Here is a 21,177-nt window from a genome sequence, read left to right on the forward strand (position 1 = left end):
TTCTCGTCGAAATTGAGCGGTTAGTTTTTAGGTATTTAATTAAAATCTTTTTTTATAAATTTTTAATTGAGATTTTCATGTGAGATGTAATTATTGATTATATATGTTTGATAAATTGTTTTCGCAACGCTTTCAGCTTAATTTCGTCATACGCTTTGCAAAATTATATACGTGTGTCAGTTGGCTGAGTTTCTCTTTCGGTTTCATTTGTTCATCTGCTTCTTTTTTCAAAGTTACGTTAGCCTGAGTTGTATTATCGTATGTCAATACGCACGTGATATGCGCAGAATGCTGATTATGCTTTATTCGCTTATTATGCAAAAATTGCTTCTATTTAAGTTGGTTTATTATTTTTGGCTTTGCTTTTCAGAATGGAGCGAAAGGATCAGCTTGGATCTCAAGGATTTTAAGAGCAAAAATCACTGTAAAAAGTGTATGTAAATAATTTCACATGGTTACCTATTACCTACGCCTACGTATGATTTTCTTCAAGCTGCCCTTTACTCTACCAATTTCTTCCTGCATTCGTTAATTGATTAATTAGTTTGCCAACCAGAAATTACACGTATTTACTCGACGAAACAACACCATATTTGAGGCAGTAGAAAAATGCTAACTAACTTAAATACACCGTACAAATATCCAGATTACCATAGAGACGGTTCTTTAAACGGAAAGTAAAAACTTAGAAATGCATTAAATCAGATAAATTCTTCATGATGTTTAATTAAAAAAAATCATTCAAGCCATTATTTAAATTCATGAAAAATAGTTCAAATTCTTGAGCCTTGTTGCCTTAAATTACAAATGCTGTGATACAAACAATGTCGAAGTATTCAATACTATTTTCGAATTATTGTATCGATAGAATTCATTCAAGCAAATAGTTTAAACTATTGTCAAGAGTTGGAAATTTGAGAGACAAATTCGTTATAAATTTCACTTAAACTATTAAAGAAAGGACATTTCTTTTGCATATTCTCAATCTTCCTGAGAACAAATCCGCTGTCACGACAATCGGATTCAATGTACGCAATTTAATATACGCATTGAAACACCATTACGTACGTCCGGAGTATAACAAATTTATGAAACAGGTAAATTCCATTAGATATTACAACGTTGACAAATTATTCGACATTTCAATTTGACGTACCATTTTCAGAGAACGAATTGCCGCGTTCGATCACGCGCACGTAAACACAGAGGTAAATATATCCAAGTAAATACTCCGAAGGACCTGTGCAGGGTCCTTTATCACAATTCGTTAGAGCTTCGCTGTTTCGAAGGGACGAAATTTGAATTACCCATCCATTATACACGACTTATACTCATTCACTGTAACTTTCACCCCTTTTTTCTTTTCACGATCATCTAGTATGTTTGCATAATTTTCTTCACTGTAGATCTAACAGTCCAGTTTGACCGATGAACTTTCCTACTTTATCACGAATCAATCCGCATTGCATGGGTGCCGGTTTTTGAGTGAAGAACAAACAGTCGGGGTCTGCATTGTTCGGTGTGGACCGACTTGTAAGTACGCGCATGTTTCACCTGGCCAATCGGCCCGCAGTGCCGTTTCCTTTGGGTCCGATGCATGACGGGAACGGAGGGGGACTCTGCAGGTGTAAGTATTGTCATCGCGTACTTCTGACCCGGTGTTCGAGTCGGTTCGTGAATCACGAAACCACTGCGGCAACGCCGTAGGGCTCGATGCGAGTCCCTTTGCCGGTAGGATATGCAGCATGAGGGGGTGGACCTTGTCGGTTCCGGTTTACGGTGAACGCGCCGAGGGACGTCGATGACGTGACGATTGTTTCGGTGTGGAATAACGGAGTGAGTTACACCTACACCGATCATTCGCCTTTTACCCGTCGTGGAATTTTATAGAGATTCGAGAAGTCTTTTTGTGCCGTATCGTTCGACAACTTTTACAGGGATGAACGGGACCCGCGGGATTAATCAGAAGTTTGGTAAAGCGGAAAAAACGGTTGAAAAACTTCCGGCGAGGTTATTTTTTCGAATGGTAGTTGACGTGGATAAAACAACGTTATGTAATCAAAATGAATCTGAGGAAATTTATATAACACGAGATAAAATTTCAACAATTTGAGGTTCGAATTTCATGTCTTAATTATTTCGCAAGTTTTTGAAACTCGTTTTAGGGTTTAACGATTGAATATATGCGGTAATGTTGAAATGGATAGTGAAGTTGAAATTCAATTGTCGAGTTCTACGATTTTATCGTACATATATGCAGTGAGAGAAAGAAATTTTTATATAATCTTTCTTTTATCGATCAAACTCATTTTCAGTTTTAATAGCAAATTTATCCGTGTAGGAGATACGAGTTACAAAACTTGCGGAGAAATTTCTAACGTCGTGAAAGTAAAGTTGTTAAATTATTGTTTGAAAGTGTGTAACTTTTAACCTCTCGGGTTAATCAGAGCAGCTGCATGGTTAACTGGATCTGTTTTCAGAGTAACTTTTTAAACTGAAATATATCTAACGCTGAATTCAAGACCTTTTTCACTTTCTTTTAATGGCGATTACGAAATAAGTCGGAGGTATTAAACGGGCCCTGTATCACTCGTTCAAATACCATGAGTAAATATGATACGAGCAAAGTTGATAAGAATTACGTATTTTCAAGCGTACTTTTTTCGAAACAAATTTCTCAGTGAATTTCACATCAATCTTTTAATCTGTATCTCAAAATTATCATGATTGTAACAAGACGACGCTTATTCAAATCAACGAGCTTTATTGTACGATTATAAAATTTTTCTCTTAATACACCGATAACTTATACATATACTCCATTTGATAAATTACCAGTTGTTTCCGGGTGTAATTTTCTAGACTCACGATTCGTTCCGTAATGAAAATTCGTGCAATCATCTTTGATGTATATTTTCAGAAACCTTGTTTTTCCACAAAGTATATGCGCGTGCGGATGCATCAGCTGTCGACGTTATGATTACATGAGACGACGCTACCGTCGCGTTGCAAAGCCTTTGATTCCAAGAAATTGCGAATCACGTATCTATATCGCGATTTGCATTGCGAGGAATTACCTAGTTTCGTGTATCGACATATACAACACGGGTCAAAGCAGTTCTTCGTCAAAGTAAACCTAACGACACAAGTCGTTATATTCATTCTGCCAGGTCATCTTCTTTTATTTTCTTCGTACCAGTTTTGTTACAAAATTGTTTACCTGTGGTTAGTCACAGTTCATTCGAAGCAATGACGCAGCGACTCGTGTCCCAAATTGAAATATACTATACGCCGTGCTTTATAACTCACGTGCAACTTGAATGAAAAGAAACATTTTCACCGACCGCAAGGTTTTACGTACCACTGCGTGTGTTCGATATGCAAAAAAAAAAAAAAAAGGCGAATCAAACTCCTAATTGCAGTGAAATCGACACATTCTTACAAACTGTAAATTAGATTTGACAACGAGTTCGTGAAAATGCTATTAAAATTTCATTTCTGAGCTTATACTAAACTTATCTTATACACGAAAAGCACGAAATTTCATTTCTGAGCTTATACTAAACTTATCTTATACTAAACAGTATGAAAGTGCGAAAACGTTGAACAGTTTACAATTATCCTTCATCTCCTGCATTGTGTTATTACCGACATAGGAAAATAATCTTCTCCTGCGAGAGAGAACCGCGACTCACGCGCCTGGCGGCGAAGGTACGAACTAATTCCTTGATACTCGTTTCACAGGCAGTTAGACGTGCTGAACGGAGTTTGACAAATCGCACTTGGTACGTAATAAAAAGCGGCGCGTTAGCATCAGCTACTAAAAATGCATTATTCCTTCGTGAACGGAACCTCAGCTATATAGGTATAAATAAAATCATACCCGGATGACTTGGTGTTTATGAATTTTTTATTTTTCCTCAGCACGAAATCCAAGCTGCGAGTAGACATGACAGAGAGGATCGATAACCCAGATATAGCCTGGCTCTTCAAGATCCGCCTTAGTGATTTAATCAGAAAATTAGCAGACTCCTGAGAAACTAAACACGATACGAGAATGGCAAAATGCGATTCAGCCGCAGCGTATTTACTCGGGTGAATATTAATACGTACGTATGCATGTACCTACTTGCAGGCAGACTTTGTTTCCGCGTTTGAAACTACGAAAACACCTCCATGCGTGTATAACGGGCAGCCGTGTGCCCGAGCTATGCGTCTAATTAGTCGGCTTTCTGGTCCTCTGCCAAATGAAATTTTAAGTAAAATACACGAGGATCTTACTTACAAGTATGCGTCGCGTGTTACAAATGCACCCGAGTGCTCCATTTAGTTGTTAAAAATGTTTCGGGTGTACAGTCGAGTAAAATGATGAAGAATAAATAAGCTAAAAGGATTATAAATAAAGTTGCGCAGGGTTTGGAAAGTGAAATGAACTCAAGTTCATTTATGCAGTTGAATATTATACGATAATAATGTGTACAAATTATAACGCAAGATAATTGGAAAATTAAGAAATTATTCATGGAATCTATTCAACGAACGATGCGTTTTTTTTACACTGAACATATATTTCGGCAATGCAACCGCTCTGGAGTTATCGATCCTCGGGCATTTTCGATCGATTGATTTTAAATCACAGCTTTCGATCGTTTATTCAGTTTACTTCGTCGTTGACTTTATTGAAGTTAATTCGAAACATCATGAAACTAATTTTCGAAATTAAAGAGCGACGATCTAAAAAACAAGAAGAAAATAAAGGAAGATACGAAATACGCGTTACGAACAAGAAGAAAAGGCGGTAGATTTTTGACTCGTGACCATGAAAGAGTCGGAAGTTACACAACAATGAGTACCATCTGCATCCGTGTTCCCAGCGCACTTGAGGTATTACGTGTCGGAGTCAGACTGTTATAGGCATCTCCTCCTCGTTGGCTTTGTTACTTAATTGCCAGGAAGATCATGTGAAATAACTGACTCGAGGCCGTGCGCTGATTGTATCGTACGTAAACAAGCATCGTGTCTTTTTATGTCTGTACACTAAACCTTATACGAAATCGCTGGGCAAGCAATCAGCAATCAAAATTTATACGAGTCGAGATGAGTGGACCTGTTTACCTTAGGAATCGGTTCACGGGTTCAAGAGTAAATCACGTTAGTGGAATTCAAGGGGACCGGTTATACGGACGAGTTGACTTTTACTAATGCAGATTCAGTCTCTACGTTGGCTTATTATTTTCTGACCTGGTAAAGACTTGACTTTTACTCTAGTCTATAGCATGGGGGAAAATCCGTTGATGATTAACGAAGCTTCAGGCTTTCATATCAGTTCGTTCATCGCCAGCCATATTTCAAAGAGAACAAGTCCCTGTCTTAACAGAAGAAGAAATTTTGATGCTCGTTCCATGTGAACATTAACGAATTGGTAAGATATTTTGATCGACAGTTGAGTATATTTTATGAAAGACATGAGGCTGATCGACGAAGCGGTAAAGTATATTCTGATTTCTTATCTCTTTGATTTTGATTTATGCCCGAGTCTTTCGTCTTTGCGAACTCTGCTCTGTGCCTATAAACTGATTTTAAACTCTATGCCGTTTTAGGAAAAAAGTTACGTACATAATATTGCGGTCGATGTAATATGAATTCATATATCAAGTAGCTCAAACTTTGGTAACAAAGAAAGTCCAACCGATCGGATCCAGCCGAATTGATTGCCATGAATTACGGCTGAGATTTTTTAGCATTTTCTTTTTCTTTTCACCTGCGCTAATTCTCATTTTATGTTTTTAATTATTAGATATATATTCAAGGACTGTCTGTAATTGAGAGACAAGTTTGATAGAAGTCTTCGTTGCTTTACGATTCCAAAATTCATTAAATTTATTTTCTCTGTTTAAACGCATGCTTCTGCTCATGGTGTTTAATTACCAACCGAAATACAATTTTAACAAAAACTGAAGTGCTGCTAAATGTTATCGAAATATGGCAGCTGCCGGAAATATTGATCCGTTATTTCACTCCGTTAGTCCCCTCAAAGTCTTTTACACCCGATTTTCCTGCATGAATGTATGTATGCCTCTGTGTGATTTATACATTTCCGCGTGAGTGATGAATTGCCGCATTATTACGCACGCATATATGTATAATGTATTCGATTTTCTAGTTTGTCCCCGGCTTTAATTATTTTGCAGTAATATACATTACGGCCAAACAATAGTTTCGTGTAGTCGCTTCGCAACCATCTCCTATCAATATATAAAAATTCTACGCTACCATGCATGGTAGAACACATTTGCATAGGAGCATTAATTATCCATTAAATTTTCCATAGAACAAATCACAGCTTGCTTCCGACGATTTCGCGATTTATTATTCAATAAAGTCAGTCGTTTTTTGTATTTCGGTTTAAAAAAAAAAATGTACACTCTCGATCTCGAAAACTTGAACTATTATCCAACGTTATTATTCCAGAACGCTTTTCGTGGTATCTTGGGTGAAAAGTTTTCCTTCGAGTCTGATGTAAGCTGAAGCGCGAGAGGCACTTAGCACCTCAATGTTACCAAAAGCATTAACTCCTCGTCCAGATCTAATGTAACTCACGTACATGTAACCCATGGATATATAGACACGTCCTGATATTATTTGCTCCGTTCACTCAGCGGTGCGAGTGTTGGAAATAAAACGAGTGTAAATTTGACGCGTAGGGTATTCATTTTCGGCCACCTTTCAATAAATCATTGTGCAAATATTGTAAGCCGCCAACCGCGTCGCAAGCTCACAGATCGTGATGCGTAGGCTGAATTGAAGCCAGATTGTTTCTTTAGTGGTTAAAAATATCGCCTGCGTTTATTTAACTGCGTAATAGCGAGATAAGGAAATTAGTCATTTGGATCTTAAGACACTGGGGGAGACAGAGTTTTTCTATCTTCTCATTCTCACCGTTACGTATGTACAAGTATAACCGATAGACAAACACGGGGACCTCCTCTCCGCTCTTATTAACTCACCCTGGCTAATTGGAAGACAGCAAATATAACGCAAAACGTGTTAGCGAATCGGGCACAATTACACGGTATAAATGAATTCAAATGACTCGACGAGGGAATGCTAATTGCCAGGACGCACGGTTTCTTTTTCAATTTATATTCCTGCGCCCAAATGGCGCTGGTACTGTGCTTCAGATTTCATTGCACAAATATCGAGTACATGCGTGAAAATTGCGTGATTTATTATTATACGTATAGTAGGGTGGGTCCTAGTCTTGAAATTCTTCTTAATTTGACTGGGACGCCTCCGAAATTGATTTCAAATAAATAAAATAGAAATCTCGTCAAAATCACAGGTCTTTATCTCAACACTCTCACAAGATCTGTCAGGTTTACCATTTTGAATATACACATTTTTACTCAACTTGCAGTGTACATACATGTATTTGACCGCGGTATTAACTAACTGTAAAAAATTAGCATTTATGCTATTGTTTGATAAAGATATCAGCATCGTCAATGGGACATTTCATATCAATTGACCACTGATATCAAACTCACAGTAAATTCAAACTCTAATTGGATACACCTGACATGGAATTCTCTGTAATCGATACTGATATTTTTATCGAATGTTGAAATGTTTAAACGTACATACTAAAATTAAAGTAAAAACGTGCGTATTTTGAATTCAAAACTTCTCAGCTCTCGCGCGAAGTTTTAGGGTTGAGATACAGATCCGTCCTTCGGAGCAAAGTCAAAATTCAAAAAAAAAAAAATCGAAAATGAAAACAATTCGAGTATGTAAATACATGCAGTGACGTGCAGGTAATAAGACTTTTAGCAAAAGAACATAATTGACAACCTTTCGTCAGCTTGATCAGCAAATTCCATGGTCACTTGGCAGTAGACGATTTTTATTGAGAACATCGCGATCACGCATCTCCAGGCAACGTGCCGTTTCACCATTGACTGAAACTCATCGTCAGCTGGAACAGGATTCTCGGTCGCATTTTCCGACTCTCATTTAACGAGATACCATCCTCTGGTTCTCTCTTTTTCTATCCCGCGAGGGGCGACGTGAAATTACTGTCACAGATGCATTTTCTTCGTAAAGCCAAACGCACACGCCTAAACACGTGTGTAATTGACCCTACGTATGATTGTAATTATCCTCGTGTGCGTACTACGTGTTTTACACGCGTGTAGCACGCGTGTGATCACCGCTGCCTCGTGTTGTAGTAACACTCTGTGAATTCGTAGAATGTTGGAGCTCGAAACGGATATCCGGTGTGTTCCGGTGCTGCCCTGACAACCCCTACCATCGTTCCTGTCCTCCAACTTTCCCCTCCATCGATGTACGGTCTGTCGTATAACTGGCACTGATTACTATTGGCGAGAGAAGAGAACGCTGCAAATTGTTCCCCAACTTTCATGTAATATTACAAACAGCTCGGAGCTTGAGAATTACAAGGTGCGATATGATCGTATTAGCGTAACCTGCGGCCTATGTGGCGGTCGAAATATGACCGAGAAGTTAGTTAATCATTGTGCGAAGATAGAACAACGACGAAATTTTGGAAACATCTACGAATTCCGGTCACGGTACAATGGTCAGTTGTAATTATCGACATATTTGCTCCGCGATCTTCCATTTGTCAGTTCGTATCGAATACTTTGGTTTTTACGGTATTTCGAAGAAATTGTGGAGCCAGGTGATAACGAAAACTTTATATACATTACAGCATTTTTCAAATCTTTGCTACTTCCGATTGACAGTTAATTGCTGTGCCGTATACCATGTCGATGTTTAATTGTCACTCCTTAGTAATTCACCTACTATACAATTTATTGTAGTTGTAGTATTTTATAAATTTATTATCGGGATTTCTGCTGATCTAATTGCATACGTTTCAGAAATCCTATTACTGTTGCGAATTTTCCTATCCCGAGAATTTTTTCAAATGTTATATAAACTCTTTTTCCGACGTGATACGAAATTGATGTTGAGCTGTCTAATACTTCTCGCCAAGTAGGCGCAGCTGCCCCAAACAGTGACAAGAGAAATTTAATATTTCACATTATATACGCATATGTATAAATATTGTGTGTGTGCATATTCTTATCCATTTCATACATAAAGGGTTATTTATATCCGCAGTCTGTATCTTGCAATGTGCTTGTCGATGAAAAAAATTTTAAACATAATAAATGTATACGACGTGTCGGAGTTACTGCAATAACCCGTTGATCAATACATCTGCGTAGTACTTATCACTTTCGTATGGATACAGTTGTATAAGGTACAAAGAAATATTAGGGACCATTCACGGATTACGTAAATCTCCATGGAAAAGGAATTCGAATGCTGCTTTACGTTAGAATTTTTTATTCTACTCGACACTCCGAACTTTGTATACCTACTATGTCAACAGTAATATTTATACAACTAATTACACTCTATTCTATCAAAAAGTTTCCAGGCGTTCAACTTCGGTCCACGAACTTATGACACGTACAGTCTGTAACAATAAGAGTATGGGGAAAACGTTCGAAAACTGCAGTTAAAGCTAATCCAGTTTAACATGTAGAATTAATGGAGTCACCTTTCGATCCCGGTTGTAATTGTGAACTGTGGATTTTGGGTTCACTAAAACACCAGTTACTTAATACTACATTAAAAAAATCAGATGTCTCCAGCATGAAAATTCTCCATCAAATTACCCCCAGAGATAGAATATTTCTACCTCCGTAAGTGAAATTGTTATAGATTATACGTAACTCGATTTTAACGATTGAACTTTTTCGATATTAATTCACAGTTATTGATGAAATTATCAATGAAGAAATTATACTGTTTAAATCAAATTTAACTGTTTTATCTAGCAAACCCTTTTCTTTTTTTTTTTTTTTTTTTTGTTGTTTTTTGTTTGAAAGTGTCAACCGACTTCGTCTACCATTGTTTGCCGATCGTCGAAAGTTCTCGTTAATATATTTAAAGCCCTTGCACCCGCGGCATTTCATTTCTGTTATATCCACATTGTCAACGTATCCTAAATCCGATTCGGCAGCGACTTGGTGCGGAGAATAGCTACATGATAATAACAGTGGTTTTTGCACGGCAATCTGTTACATTATGGATTCGTAAATTGGCGCAAGATAAAAACGAATTCCAACAGTTAATGAAATTCGCCTAGCGTATTATAACTTATCCCTCCGGCTTTTTAAGACGGTCGATAACTTCGTAGCAGCTGCAAATGTTGTAAATATACCCCGCGAATTTGAAATTGGCGCGCTATGATATCGCCAAGTTCGAATGCAAACTGGCACCTGCTTTGCCGAGCGAGAGGTTTTACTCAGTTGATATATTACCGATTGCCACATTGAACATGCTCAGCGTTGAAGCACCGGAACGTTTTATTGGCCTACATGTCGAACCAATTCAATTGTGAAATTAACCTGAAAATAGTCCATCCCCGTGTTTAGTTGGTTAATGGTGCCGGATAAGCGATCGAAACATCATTGTTGCGTGTGCTTACGTAGGTACGACATCAGCGCAAACTGCTTTACTTGTGTACCAATAATTGCTTGATTAATCTCTTTACACACGCTCAAACCGCAATTGCACGTGTAATTACGCTCGCGTGTTACTATGTTATAACAATATTGATTCAGGTGAAATAACACGTCCCAGACCCACCCTGTGTGAATACATCGGGCAATCGGGCAGCGTCATAAATTATATGTGAGGGATTGGTTAGTATCATTGCGCAGGTGTTCAATGATCCTGCAACGCCAATGAAATTGCTCATTTTATTTTGATCGAACGTCGATAATTGATCTCGAGGAAAAGGGCTTCGCAAAATTAAACACAAAATCTGTATGAAATTGGAGAAAATTTCAACACTTTGATCTTTTTATGAACGTGTTGTGACTGTTACGGTACATGGACTCATATAAACTTTAACAATGTAGATTGCTTGAAAACAAGCCTAATTCCTGTACAATTATCTGGCAAACAAGTAGGAGCGATGTATTATCGCCGGTTTGTATCAGAGAAACATCATACGCCACACAGAAATCCAAGTGCAGGCGGTTAAATCAAGTAATGCAACTAGACCATGACCACTAATAAGCACTTGGATGTCCGTTATAGTAATTTAGCAATTAGCAGTTTACGATTACCTGACAAGTAGGCCGCTGTCGTGATATATATAAAATATTAAAAACATATTTCTTTCCACTGTCTTTTACTCATCCGAATCCAGGGCTAGATTTTTTGAGTAACGAGAAATCGTCGCTCAAACAGATCTCCAGCTTACCGACGATTTTTGTGACGGAGTCTCTCCTGTACCCACAACGCATCTCGGTCGACGTTTATATGTCCTAAGCTGTGAGGTTCGCTCTGCACGCCTCCCATGGTCAGACGCCTGGCATCAGCAGCTTTATGAAACACAGTACAAAAGGGCATATAAGTTGGCCGGAGTAAAAAGTTGGAAATCAGCTGTGAACGACTACCACAAGATCCTTCAAAACAGGTGGAACATTAGAATTTGATTGCAAAAATTTGCAAATTGTAAATTATTTCTAGCGATTCGCAAGCGCGCCTACATTTATTACGTTCGTTCACGACCTGTCGTGAGGTCCGCTTTTGTACCGACAGATGTCACCGTGACGTCGCTTCTCTCGGGGGGAAAATTAAACGACTCGAAAAGAAGTAGGATTCGACGTTGCACAAGTGATATATGCTACGTGCATGTGACGATTCGTTCTTTTGCGAACTTTTTCCCGAAAGGGTCGGCCTTTGGCTTTGACCCAATTGTTTGAAACCAAATATAGTTAGTGATTTATGATATAGGTGTGACTCAACTGGGGAATTGGTCAATTCTAGTGTTACCACTATATGATGACTTTTCAAAATCATCAGTTTTGAGGAAATCGTGTTCTCTCGACTACCGATGTTGGAGCTCACTTGTTTAATCAATTAATTGATTGTAGTCATGAATAGTTAGTGATCGTAAATTCCACTTGTGTACGTGCCACAATACTAATTGGAACAATGCCCCTCGACCACTAAACAGTTTGATTAGCGACTGTGAGAACAGGTTAAAATTACAATTCCACTAAAACGCTTATATAATTTGAAACAGTGGATTTATTCGTTGATTTTGCAGTTTGCATTATGACATTACGGAAATTTGAGGTTCTGCTTTGGCTCGTATCGTTGACACCGGAACTGATTGCGATACTATAATTATACTTTGTATAAAATGTAGGATACCTAATTGACACGGTAAACTATGAAAGGTGAACGCTTTTCTGAACTTTGTATCAAGTAATTATTTACTGAATAATAGGAAGTAGGAGCAAGTTTTTTGATTCCAAAAAAAAGACTGAACACCAAAGTGCCAATTTGAAATTGGAACCATATCAGATGGTCTCCAGAGACAACCTCGATACATTTATTATTAACTAATTTCAACTCTTGATGGATGATTGAGGAAAACTTTAGTTGTTAATTCAAAACTAAGCTATAAAGCTAAAGACTAAACATCACGAAATATTTTCAATAATCAGAAGAGAGCTTCATAGATTTTTATGAGTATTGGTTACGAATTTAAATTTAAATGATGAGAATCTCACAATTATTGAAACCACAGGGAGATGGAATGAACGTGAGTGTTACACAGTTTAATTCGCCCACATCCGAATGTAACGAATCAAGAAATATTCAATTAAACTTTTCGTACCAACTCAGCTTGTACTACTGAATAATACATTTCAAACCAATTCCATTTCAGCGTATATTGCAAGTGAAATTCAACTGAAAAAATTGTAACTTCTTTTTCACGGTCAACAGCTTTCACAGTTTGACCGATCGCGTGATCACGATTATTTTCATTATGCTCCTAAACCAACGAGATAAAAGTAAAAAAATCGTAGTGCAGTTACACTCACAGAAACTGAGAAAGGGGAGGATTGAAAGAAAATAAAAATCTTGCCGAACGATCTACCTCAATGATCAGGACCGCATCGCGCGATACATCCCATAAAAAATACACTACGATTATTGGTATCGGTAAACAGGGCCGGCACTTTTTCCCGGTTTTCACTTTGCAGCGGTAGAGGAAAAAATAATCTTTTTTTTCAATCACACGCACCTATTACCAGTTAAAAGTTATTGTTTCAGCAAGATCTCAGCGAAGACTGGCGTCCGAAAGCTCCTCGGTGTTTCCGCTCGAGAAGATTTTGCCACTTCCACATTCTTTCAGCAAGTCAACTGCTGCGTATGATTGTTGGATATATGTTGGTGTTTCATTAGGACCATTATCTATAACTAGGCGACTAAATCGACTAGTCATCATCACAATACCCAATTACACTTTATACACACCCACTTGGCGCCCTCTTTCCCTGCCCGGCTGTGCAGTCTTTATCTATATGTGTACCTAACCGGCGAAGGAAACGATTGTGAAAAATTTTCTGTACATCCGGGAAAGTGCGTTTCACGAGTTTACGTCTAAACGCTTGCGTGTTTTTAGTCATACTAGAAATTAGTTACCGCGGTACGTCGCTAATCGATTCGCCCGTAGTCAGTATCACACTTATTATGCAATAATTAACCACCTGGCTGCAGGTCCTTGCGATAAAATAAAATCAATAGAATGTCACACCTCACGTTACTAAGTCTCCAAGTTTGATACAAGTTCGGTTCAGTTTCCAAATTTTGGCGAAGTTGAACAATAAAATCGATATCGGATCTGGCATGATACGTATGATGATTAGACGGTTGAATTAATCATCAGGATGATTATAGAGTTTCGATTTTATTTTCATAAAATATTGTAACGTGCCGAGTACTATTGTTTACGTATAATATTTTAACCGGAAATCGTCTTCACATTTTTGTCCATCACTATGTCTCCGCCAAATTTTTTTTAGTAATAAGGCAAGTTATTGTACCGTTTTACTATATTCGAAAGACGTGCAAAACATTTAGAGATCCATGAACTTCAATAACGAGTAGAGAAAGGCTTCGAAAAAATTATCAAACTTTCCTAAAGTTTGCATGGTTGCGATATTTTGTAAGCAAATATGATCAAACGACTTGCAAGGTTTCACAGCATGTATAAAAATTTTAAATTGTTAGAAAATTAAAACCCTCAACTGTACAACTAACCTGCATTGCAATAGTTGCATTTCAATACGTTTGCCCTCCGTCCGGAACTGCAGCTACTTTACGATACGTACATACTTGCGACATTCTTTCCTGTGAGGCAATGTCAATTCTCGATCATGTAAGGTGTACCAGGAGTGAATGTACGTCCACCCACGTGCGCATACTGCAGGTATAGGCATAAAGATTTAATAAGTCTTTAGACAATTGGTTTTGCCACAAGCCTAGGCAGCAGTTAGTTCGCGTTCGGTTCCGTCCTGCTTAACGCGATTCCTAGTGTAGTCGCTACAGTTGGAAGTTCTGCCTCTTCGCCCAGTGATCGCCGAGGTTTCTCCACACTCTAATACCTTCGGTATATCTAACCGCTCTGTGGTAAACCAGGTTAGCTTACCAGCCAATTATGAATTTATCACGCCAACAAACGACGCCCGTCGTATCATATGTATGCAACTTAATTAATTATACACCAGTATGGATACGTGTGCGATGGATCCTAATTTACAGTTTTTTTCTACGTAAAATACTTTTATCAATTTCTTCGATTCACGATTTTTCGTATCGCGTAGCACGCATGATCTGGCAAAATTTCTAAAATTAAATTGCAATCAGGTTTTATCCATTTCAATGCAACTCTGCGGAGTAAATTTAAAAAACTTTTACTAACTTCGTCAGATTGAAACCTGGAAGTTTGGTGATTTTTTTAGTTCGTCAGAATGGAATTATTACTGCGGTTTTAATTCAAAAACCCAATTGACGATATTTGTGAAAATTGAGCCAACTAGGAGGTTTTTCAGATTAAATTTAACAAGGAATTTATAAAAACTAATCGTAAAATTATGATTTTTATATATGAAATGAAACATTGTAAGCTATTTTGATAACGTACCAACCCGAATCATATCTTAATTGTTGCAGATGTTTCCGTTGTTTACCACAGAGGATTGCCACGAGTCACTGTTCCCCTACCGTCTAGACGTGAGAAATGCATGTTCACCCTGAAGCCGATCACACATACAGTAGGAGATTTTTTGGATATGCTTAAGCAGGAGGATAAGGGAATTGACCGAGCCTTGATCACAACGATAGGTAACGTTCGCCATTCTGTGCAACAAATTATTCATACACCCCATCAATCAATCCTTCATTGTCAGCTACGTACAAGGCCCTATGGCTATGCAGGAAACAGGAAAACGCAGACAAGAGCAAAGTGCAAAAGGCATCATTTGAACGCGGGCCAAGAAAAACAATTATCATTGTTATTTCAGATGGAATTAGAATAGCTTCGGCAAACTCGATAGAATCTTTAATGGAAGATGATTTCAAGCTCATCGTCAACGACAACATCTACACGGTCAGCGCACCTCAGCACGAGAGACTCACGATGGTAGGTATATCGACAATTAACTCATCACCTCGAAAATCATTCTGTGTTTAACGATTTCACGCCCTGCAAAAGGGCAATTACATTTAGTAGAAGTTGAAATACCACACAGTAGCAATGCGAAAATTGGTCATGCCTAGTGATGGTCAAATAATCTTTAATTCTTTGAGTTTGCTGTTTGACCGTTTAGCGTAAAAAATGTACAAATTCCTCTTTGTTGTTGGGAAGTTTCTCATCGGCAAAATCCAGAACGATGAAACGAGACTAAAGACGAAAAACCACGTAATAGATAGATTATATGCGATACTTTCGATGCATTCGTTATTTCGGTCAAAACGTGTCTTATGCGTAGTAAAAGACAGCCAAATATCTAGTTTCGTTTTCGATTCTGATTGCAGGAGGAAGCCCAACGAATATCGGACGTCAGAGTGTTGGTGGGACAACTTTACGAGGCTCTTCACGTCGACGAGCATCAACTACAAGAGGAGAAACAGATCCTCACTCAGCTCGAAGACATCAAGATGCAGTTGCAGCCGTTGGAGGATGTTAGTTGTCATTAAAAACAAAATCGCCAATTTACATATTAGACATGTTCTTTTTTTTCTTCCTCTTCCACCAATATTCCGAACTCAGATTGATATCGATTTTCCAATAATTCATAGAAACGACTAGAACTTGAAGTCACCGCATCTAGACGCACGAATCTCCTAACGTGGGCTGGCCTCGGTTTGATGTCGGTTCAATTCGGTATCCTTGCCAGGTTAACCTGGTGGGAGTATTCCTGGGATATCATGGAGCCTGTTACTTATTTTGTAACTTACGGCACAGCAATGGCTTGTTACGCTTACTACGTACTCACTAAGCAGGTAAGCTGCCGAGGTCCTCGAGCCAGGCATTTCGAAATGTCTGGTTTCGTTTCATCGGTACTTTCAAGTTCTCTCCTAGAAATTTCCCGAAATCAAAAGAGAAGTCTGATTTACCATTGAGAGACCTGTGATACTGAAAATTTGCGTCAGCATGCAACCGACGCTAAAAGATGAACATTATTTATTACCACAATACATCTATTTTTCACGAAGTCCCTTCGTTCGTGATCTAAAGCAAAAATGTGGTCAAATTAATCAAGGTTTTATTCAACTTTATTTATATTAGTTCCAAACAAATGAAAATATCTTTGAATTTTATGGCAATGCAAAAATTTGATGGAATTGAAGATATTCCTGTGAATTCAAATAGACTTTTCTACGATTGTGAGCCGAAGCGTAATTTTTTTCACAGGAATATCTGCTACCCGACGTACGTGATCGGCAGCACTTGTTGATCCTGCACAAAAAAGCACGCAAGCTTGGCTTGGATTTAAACCAGTACAATGTCCTGAAAGAGCAGTCAAGCGAACTGGAGACGAAGCTGCAACGTCTACGAGATCCTATGAAGGTACGGAAAAGCTTCGTCGACATAAAGAGAGAAGAAAGAGAAAAGTACTCGAGCAGTAGCTCCAGATCGCCAAGCAGCTCGCCTAGTCCTAGTCCCGAAAGAGAAGAGACGAAGAAAAAAGGAAGTACTGAAACACCGAAAAAAATCTCCGACGAAGTTCGCGAATTTAGCGCGAAAAAACCGACGAGATAAGTCGCGTAGGAAGTGAAACGATCTAATGATCCACGTGACGGTACAGCGCTATTTTCTAAAGTCAAGCGTTATTAGGGTATAGCGTGAATAAAAAACTGTCACGCGGATTTGTTTTTCCGTAATTTAATATAGTGGAATTGATCAATTTGTGAAAGGATTTGGTCGCGTTTAGGTATATCAGTTTCAGGCAATTGCCAATGTCGTTCGGTGCCATATACTGTAACTTTACTACGAATAAATTTTGCATATGGAGCTAAGATTCATGTAGATATATAATACATATTATTGTGACGAAATGAAACGCGACAACCAATAATATAACAAGGAAATATAAGGATTAATCAATTGTTCGAGGTTTATCTATGGAATTGTGTCATTTCTTTTTAACAATTGAACATAACTGATTTTTATCTGCTTTCCACGATTTAAATTTGTTTAAACGTAGAATGTACTAATACTAAAGAGTAAGTAAACGAATTATTACGAAATGCAGGTTTTCTTGTCGGTAATTGAGTGATAAAAAAGAAAAGAATTGAATTAAAATACGAAAAAACATTTGAATTGAAAACTTAGAATTATTTATGAAGAATTAAAGCCATACGTATGATAAATAAAATTACTATACCTTGTGCAAATTTCTTCGATAATTACTTAATGTATATGATTGAAAAAATTATGGTAATAGTTTTGTTCAAATTAGAAAAAATTTAATTGTGAATAAATCTAAGATGGTAAATTCTTCGGAAGAAAGCCTTCTACCGTATTGTAATACGACTATATTATATGTAAACGCTCAACTGTGTAAAATGCACATATTAGCTGCAAGATCATATTTATAAATAACAATATTGTTAATAATAATATTTCAAAAGAATTGTCTTAAGTTATAGACATGTCTTAGCAAACGTCATGATAATGTTTGAATATATTTCATTGTGTGATCAATAATAATTTTTTTTCTTATTTTAAAAACGGTTGCAAATTTTCTACGAAGTAAAAACAATCACATGATATTTCATACCAATAATTTTTCTCGCTTAACAAGTTAAAATATAGTATTTCTATATCATCCATTGAAGAGCACAAATCTCCTTTAGATCGATGCCACAATAGCTTTGTCGTTTTCTGCTTAAATCTCATAGAAAAAAAAAGCTAAATAGGTTGAATCTACCCGATATGTTTTCTCAAGATTTAGGTATTATAATGTATGTACATCGATAGAATAACTCAATCGTGGGAACAGTTATTACGAGCTTCTGCGTCAGTGAATTTTCACAGCCTCTCAGACACGTTTATGAAATCCCATAAAAAAATTTACTCCGTTAAGCTCTGAAAAACTTCAAGTTGAAAATCTTTTAATTTTAATGCAATCTTTGTGAAGAATAAATACAAATTTTTCTCATGCAAATTTAAAACAAACTGATGAAGGACTGTTTTTAAATCCTCGGAAAATAAAAAAATAACAAACTCAGAAAAGTGTCAGACTTTTCTTTTTGTATTTTTGAAGCTTTATTGCTTATCTGAGATGTTCTATATTTTACAAATACCCAAATATATGTGTACGTATAGATGCATTGCAGATTTGCACGTTTACTTATGACATCCATATATCGAATTATACATACTTACGGTACGTGTAACTATACATATAGATGTTTGAGCGACAACTTTTCATCGTTATATACAAGTATAACCTTTACTTATACATAGATCAACCACTACGGGATCTGACAATTGAAAGTAGTTTTATAAAAAAGAAAAAAGGTCGAAAAAATATCTCGCTTTAAAACTGGATTATATTTTAAATCCGTCCACAAGACTTCGATTCACGCGTGCACCTTTATCTACTTTCTATTCTAGAGCTAAACGAAATTATTAAAATATATAATGTTATACGTTTACAAGACTAGTCGATAGTAAAATGGTAACATATAGAAAATTTCGTACATGGCAGTAGCAGCACATTTTATGATGAAAATCTTTTCAGAATATAAATTTATAAATGAATTAATCATCCACTTAAGATTGTTGAGAAATTTCTCTAATCTCATAATGTTAAAAAGTTAATGAAGTAGAGAGTATTGGATTACTCAATCTCTTTTAGCTAATTGCCACAAAACATTAGAAACTTATGCTTGGTAAATATTTAAAATTAGACTCAATTTTCTTAGGTGAATTAAACGAATATATTATATACGACAAAGTTAAATTAAAGTGCCACGAGGCGTGTGCCAATCTCTATCATATTTCACAATCGTTTCTCATATTATATGCGCGGTTAACACAGGCTTGGCTGTACTTTACGTACTTTAGATGACGAATGCAGCCAGGAAATAGTAATCTGTAGGATATGAAAAGTCCAGTTTCCATTACTTTATTTTTTTTTGTCACGTTTTGTGTTTTTCAGAGAAAAAAAAACTTCCCGAAAATTAGTAGTAGTATTAATATTATTAATAATAATAATAATAATAATAATAATAATAATAATCATAACATTAATGACAAGATTAACAATAATACAATCATACATTATAATGAAATTTTCCTAAAAATTTGTATATAATACTAAATTATATTCAGTGAAATTATCTCTCGTGCTTTTCCTTGAGCTTACTAACCAGTAACCGAATGCCTAACGTGTGAAAATTAGTTTCTTAATTATGAAATCATTATATGATAAATCATAAAATGTCTTAAGAAAATAAAAGAAAATAGATGATTGTATATATCTATACATATATATATTATATATTGTATACTTTAAAATCTTTAAACGTTTCCTAGACACACTTCGTATTGATTGCGATCTCTGGAATTTATGCACTGCAGTTACTCTTGTAGCATTAGATCTGACACTTCCTCACTTAAATACGTTATACGAGTACATTCAAAAGTATTGTTTTTTTTTCTCGGCACGATTGCATTCGTATATAACGGTAATTAGCTGATATCTGATCTGCCGAGTTCCTCATTTTACGAAGTCATTTTCAAGATTAATTATTCTATGAATATAAAATTCATCATTTAGATTCAATTTTGTGCAAAAACAAAGCTTCAGGAAAGTCTGCAGTTTTTGTTTTCAATTTCTCAAACGTGTCATTCAAGTTCTGCAATCGTATCAAGGAAAAAAATTACGTCAATCCAGTGTATGTACATAATTTCTGAAAATACAAGCATATTTATTCAATTATCTGTGATTAAACCAAGACTATTTTTCCATCTACGGAAATCCATCCACCCTGTTTAGGAATTTCTGTGGTTGTTTTTTCCGTTAATCTAGATTTTATTTTCTTAATTTTTCTATTTTTATCAAAATCCTTAAGCACCATCTGTAGTTTGAAAAAGGTTGAACAAATATCATTTTAAGAGACTGCCTTTTGTATTCCAGTTATATACCTATAATGCCACCTCGCTAATGTCTCGTGTGTTAATTTTTCTCTTTGTGAAATTACGACCTCCATTTGGCTTATATATTTCGCATAAATCGTTCATATTGTTGCAAGTCATGGATTTTACTTTTAATTTTATTTAACTCTCACAACTGTATCTCTGCTAGATATTAGCTCAATTTATCGTAGTAATTTCTTCCCTGCTGTAATATCCATCTTTTTATGCGTTTGTTTTTGAAACCCTCACCATATTTTTACTTTCGATGGTGTGTATTTTATTATACAGCTGGGTTGTAGGTACTTTATCTTTCCTGTATCCAATAGTTGTCGTTTATCGTGCTTTCGTTGCTCGACTTGTTCTCGATTTCTCTTAAGTTGTACCAGCGTGTTTTTTTATGGACACCTGTCATACGTCTGGTATCCTTGTGGTGGTAAATAGCATTCATTTCAGTGATTCTCTTAATTTGTACATTGTTGTTACCATGTTTTCTTTGAACAGCTCTGGAAAGCTGCCATTTTTCTATGATCCTGTTGAAAATGTATTCTAGTGGTTTCACGATATATTCCATTGTTCCGGTCAACAACTCCACCATCATTCCGTCTTGACGCTGTGTGTGT

General features: G+C 36.6%; 1 protein-coding gene across 2 annotated transcripts in view; it reads left to right on the forward strand.

Annotated features, from left to right (window-relative positions):
- LOC124300632 (calcium uniporter protein, mitochondrial) overlaps positions 1-20,360 on the forward strand; it is a 73,350-nt gene extending 52,990 nt beyond the window's left edge. The window contains exons 3-8 of one of the 2 annotated variants that reach the window (XM_046754964.1): positions 371-433; positions 15,079-15,249; positions 15,429-15,547; positions 15,943-16,089; positions 16,207-16,410; positions 16,823-20,360. In XM_046754964.1, coding sequence (XP_046610920.1) covers positions 371-433; positions 15,079-15,249; positions 15,429-15,547; positions 15,943-16,089; positions 16,207-16,410; positions 16,823-17,170 — 1,052 coding nt within the window. In that variant the 3' untranslated portion in view covers positions 17,171-20,360. The remainder of the gene's footprint in view (positions 1-370; positions 434-15,078; positions 15,250-15,428; positions 15,548-15,942; positions 16,090-16,206; positions 16,411-16,822) is intronic. The other variant, XM_046755034.1, reaches the window with a different exon arrangement.
- Positions 20,361-21,177: the final 817 nt, after the last annotated feature.

Source organism: Neodiprion virginianus, chromosome 1 (assembly GCF_021901495.1).
Source record: "Neodiprion virginianus isolate iyNeoVirg1 chromosome 1, iyNeoVirg1.1, whole genome shotgun sequence".
Lineage (NCBI taxonomy): Eukaryota > Metazoa > Arthropoda > Insecta > Hymenoptera > Diprionidae > Neodiprion > Neodiprion virginianus.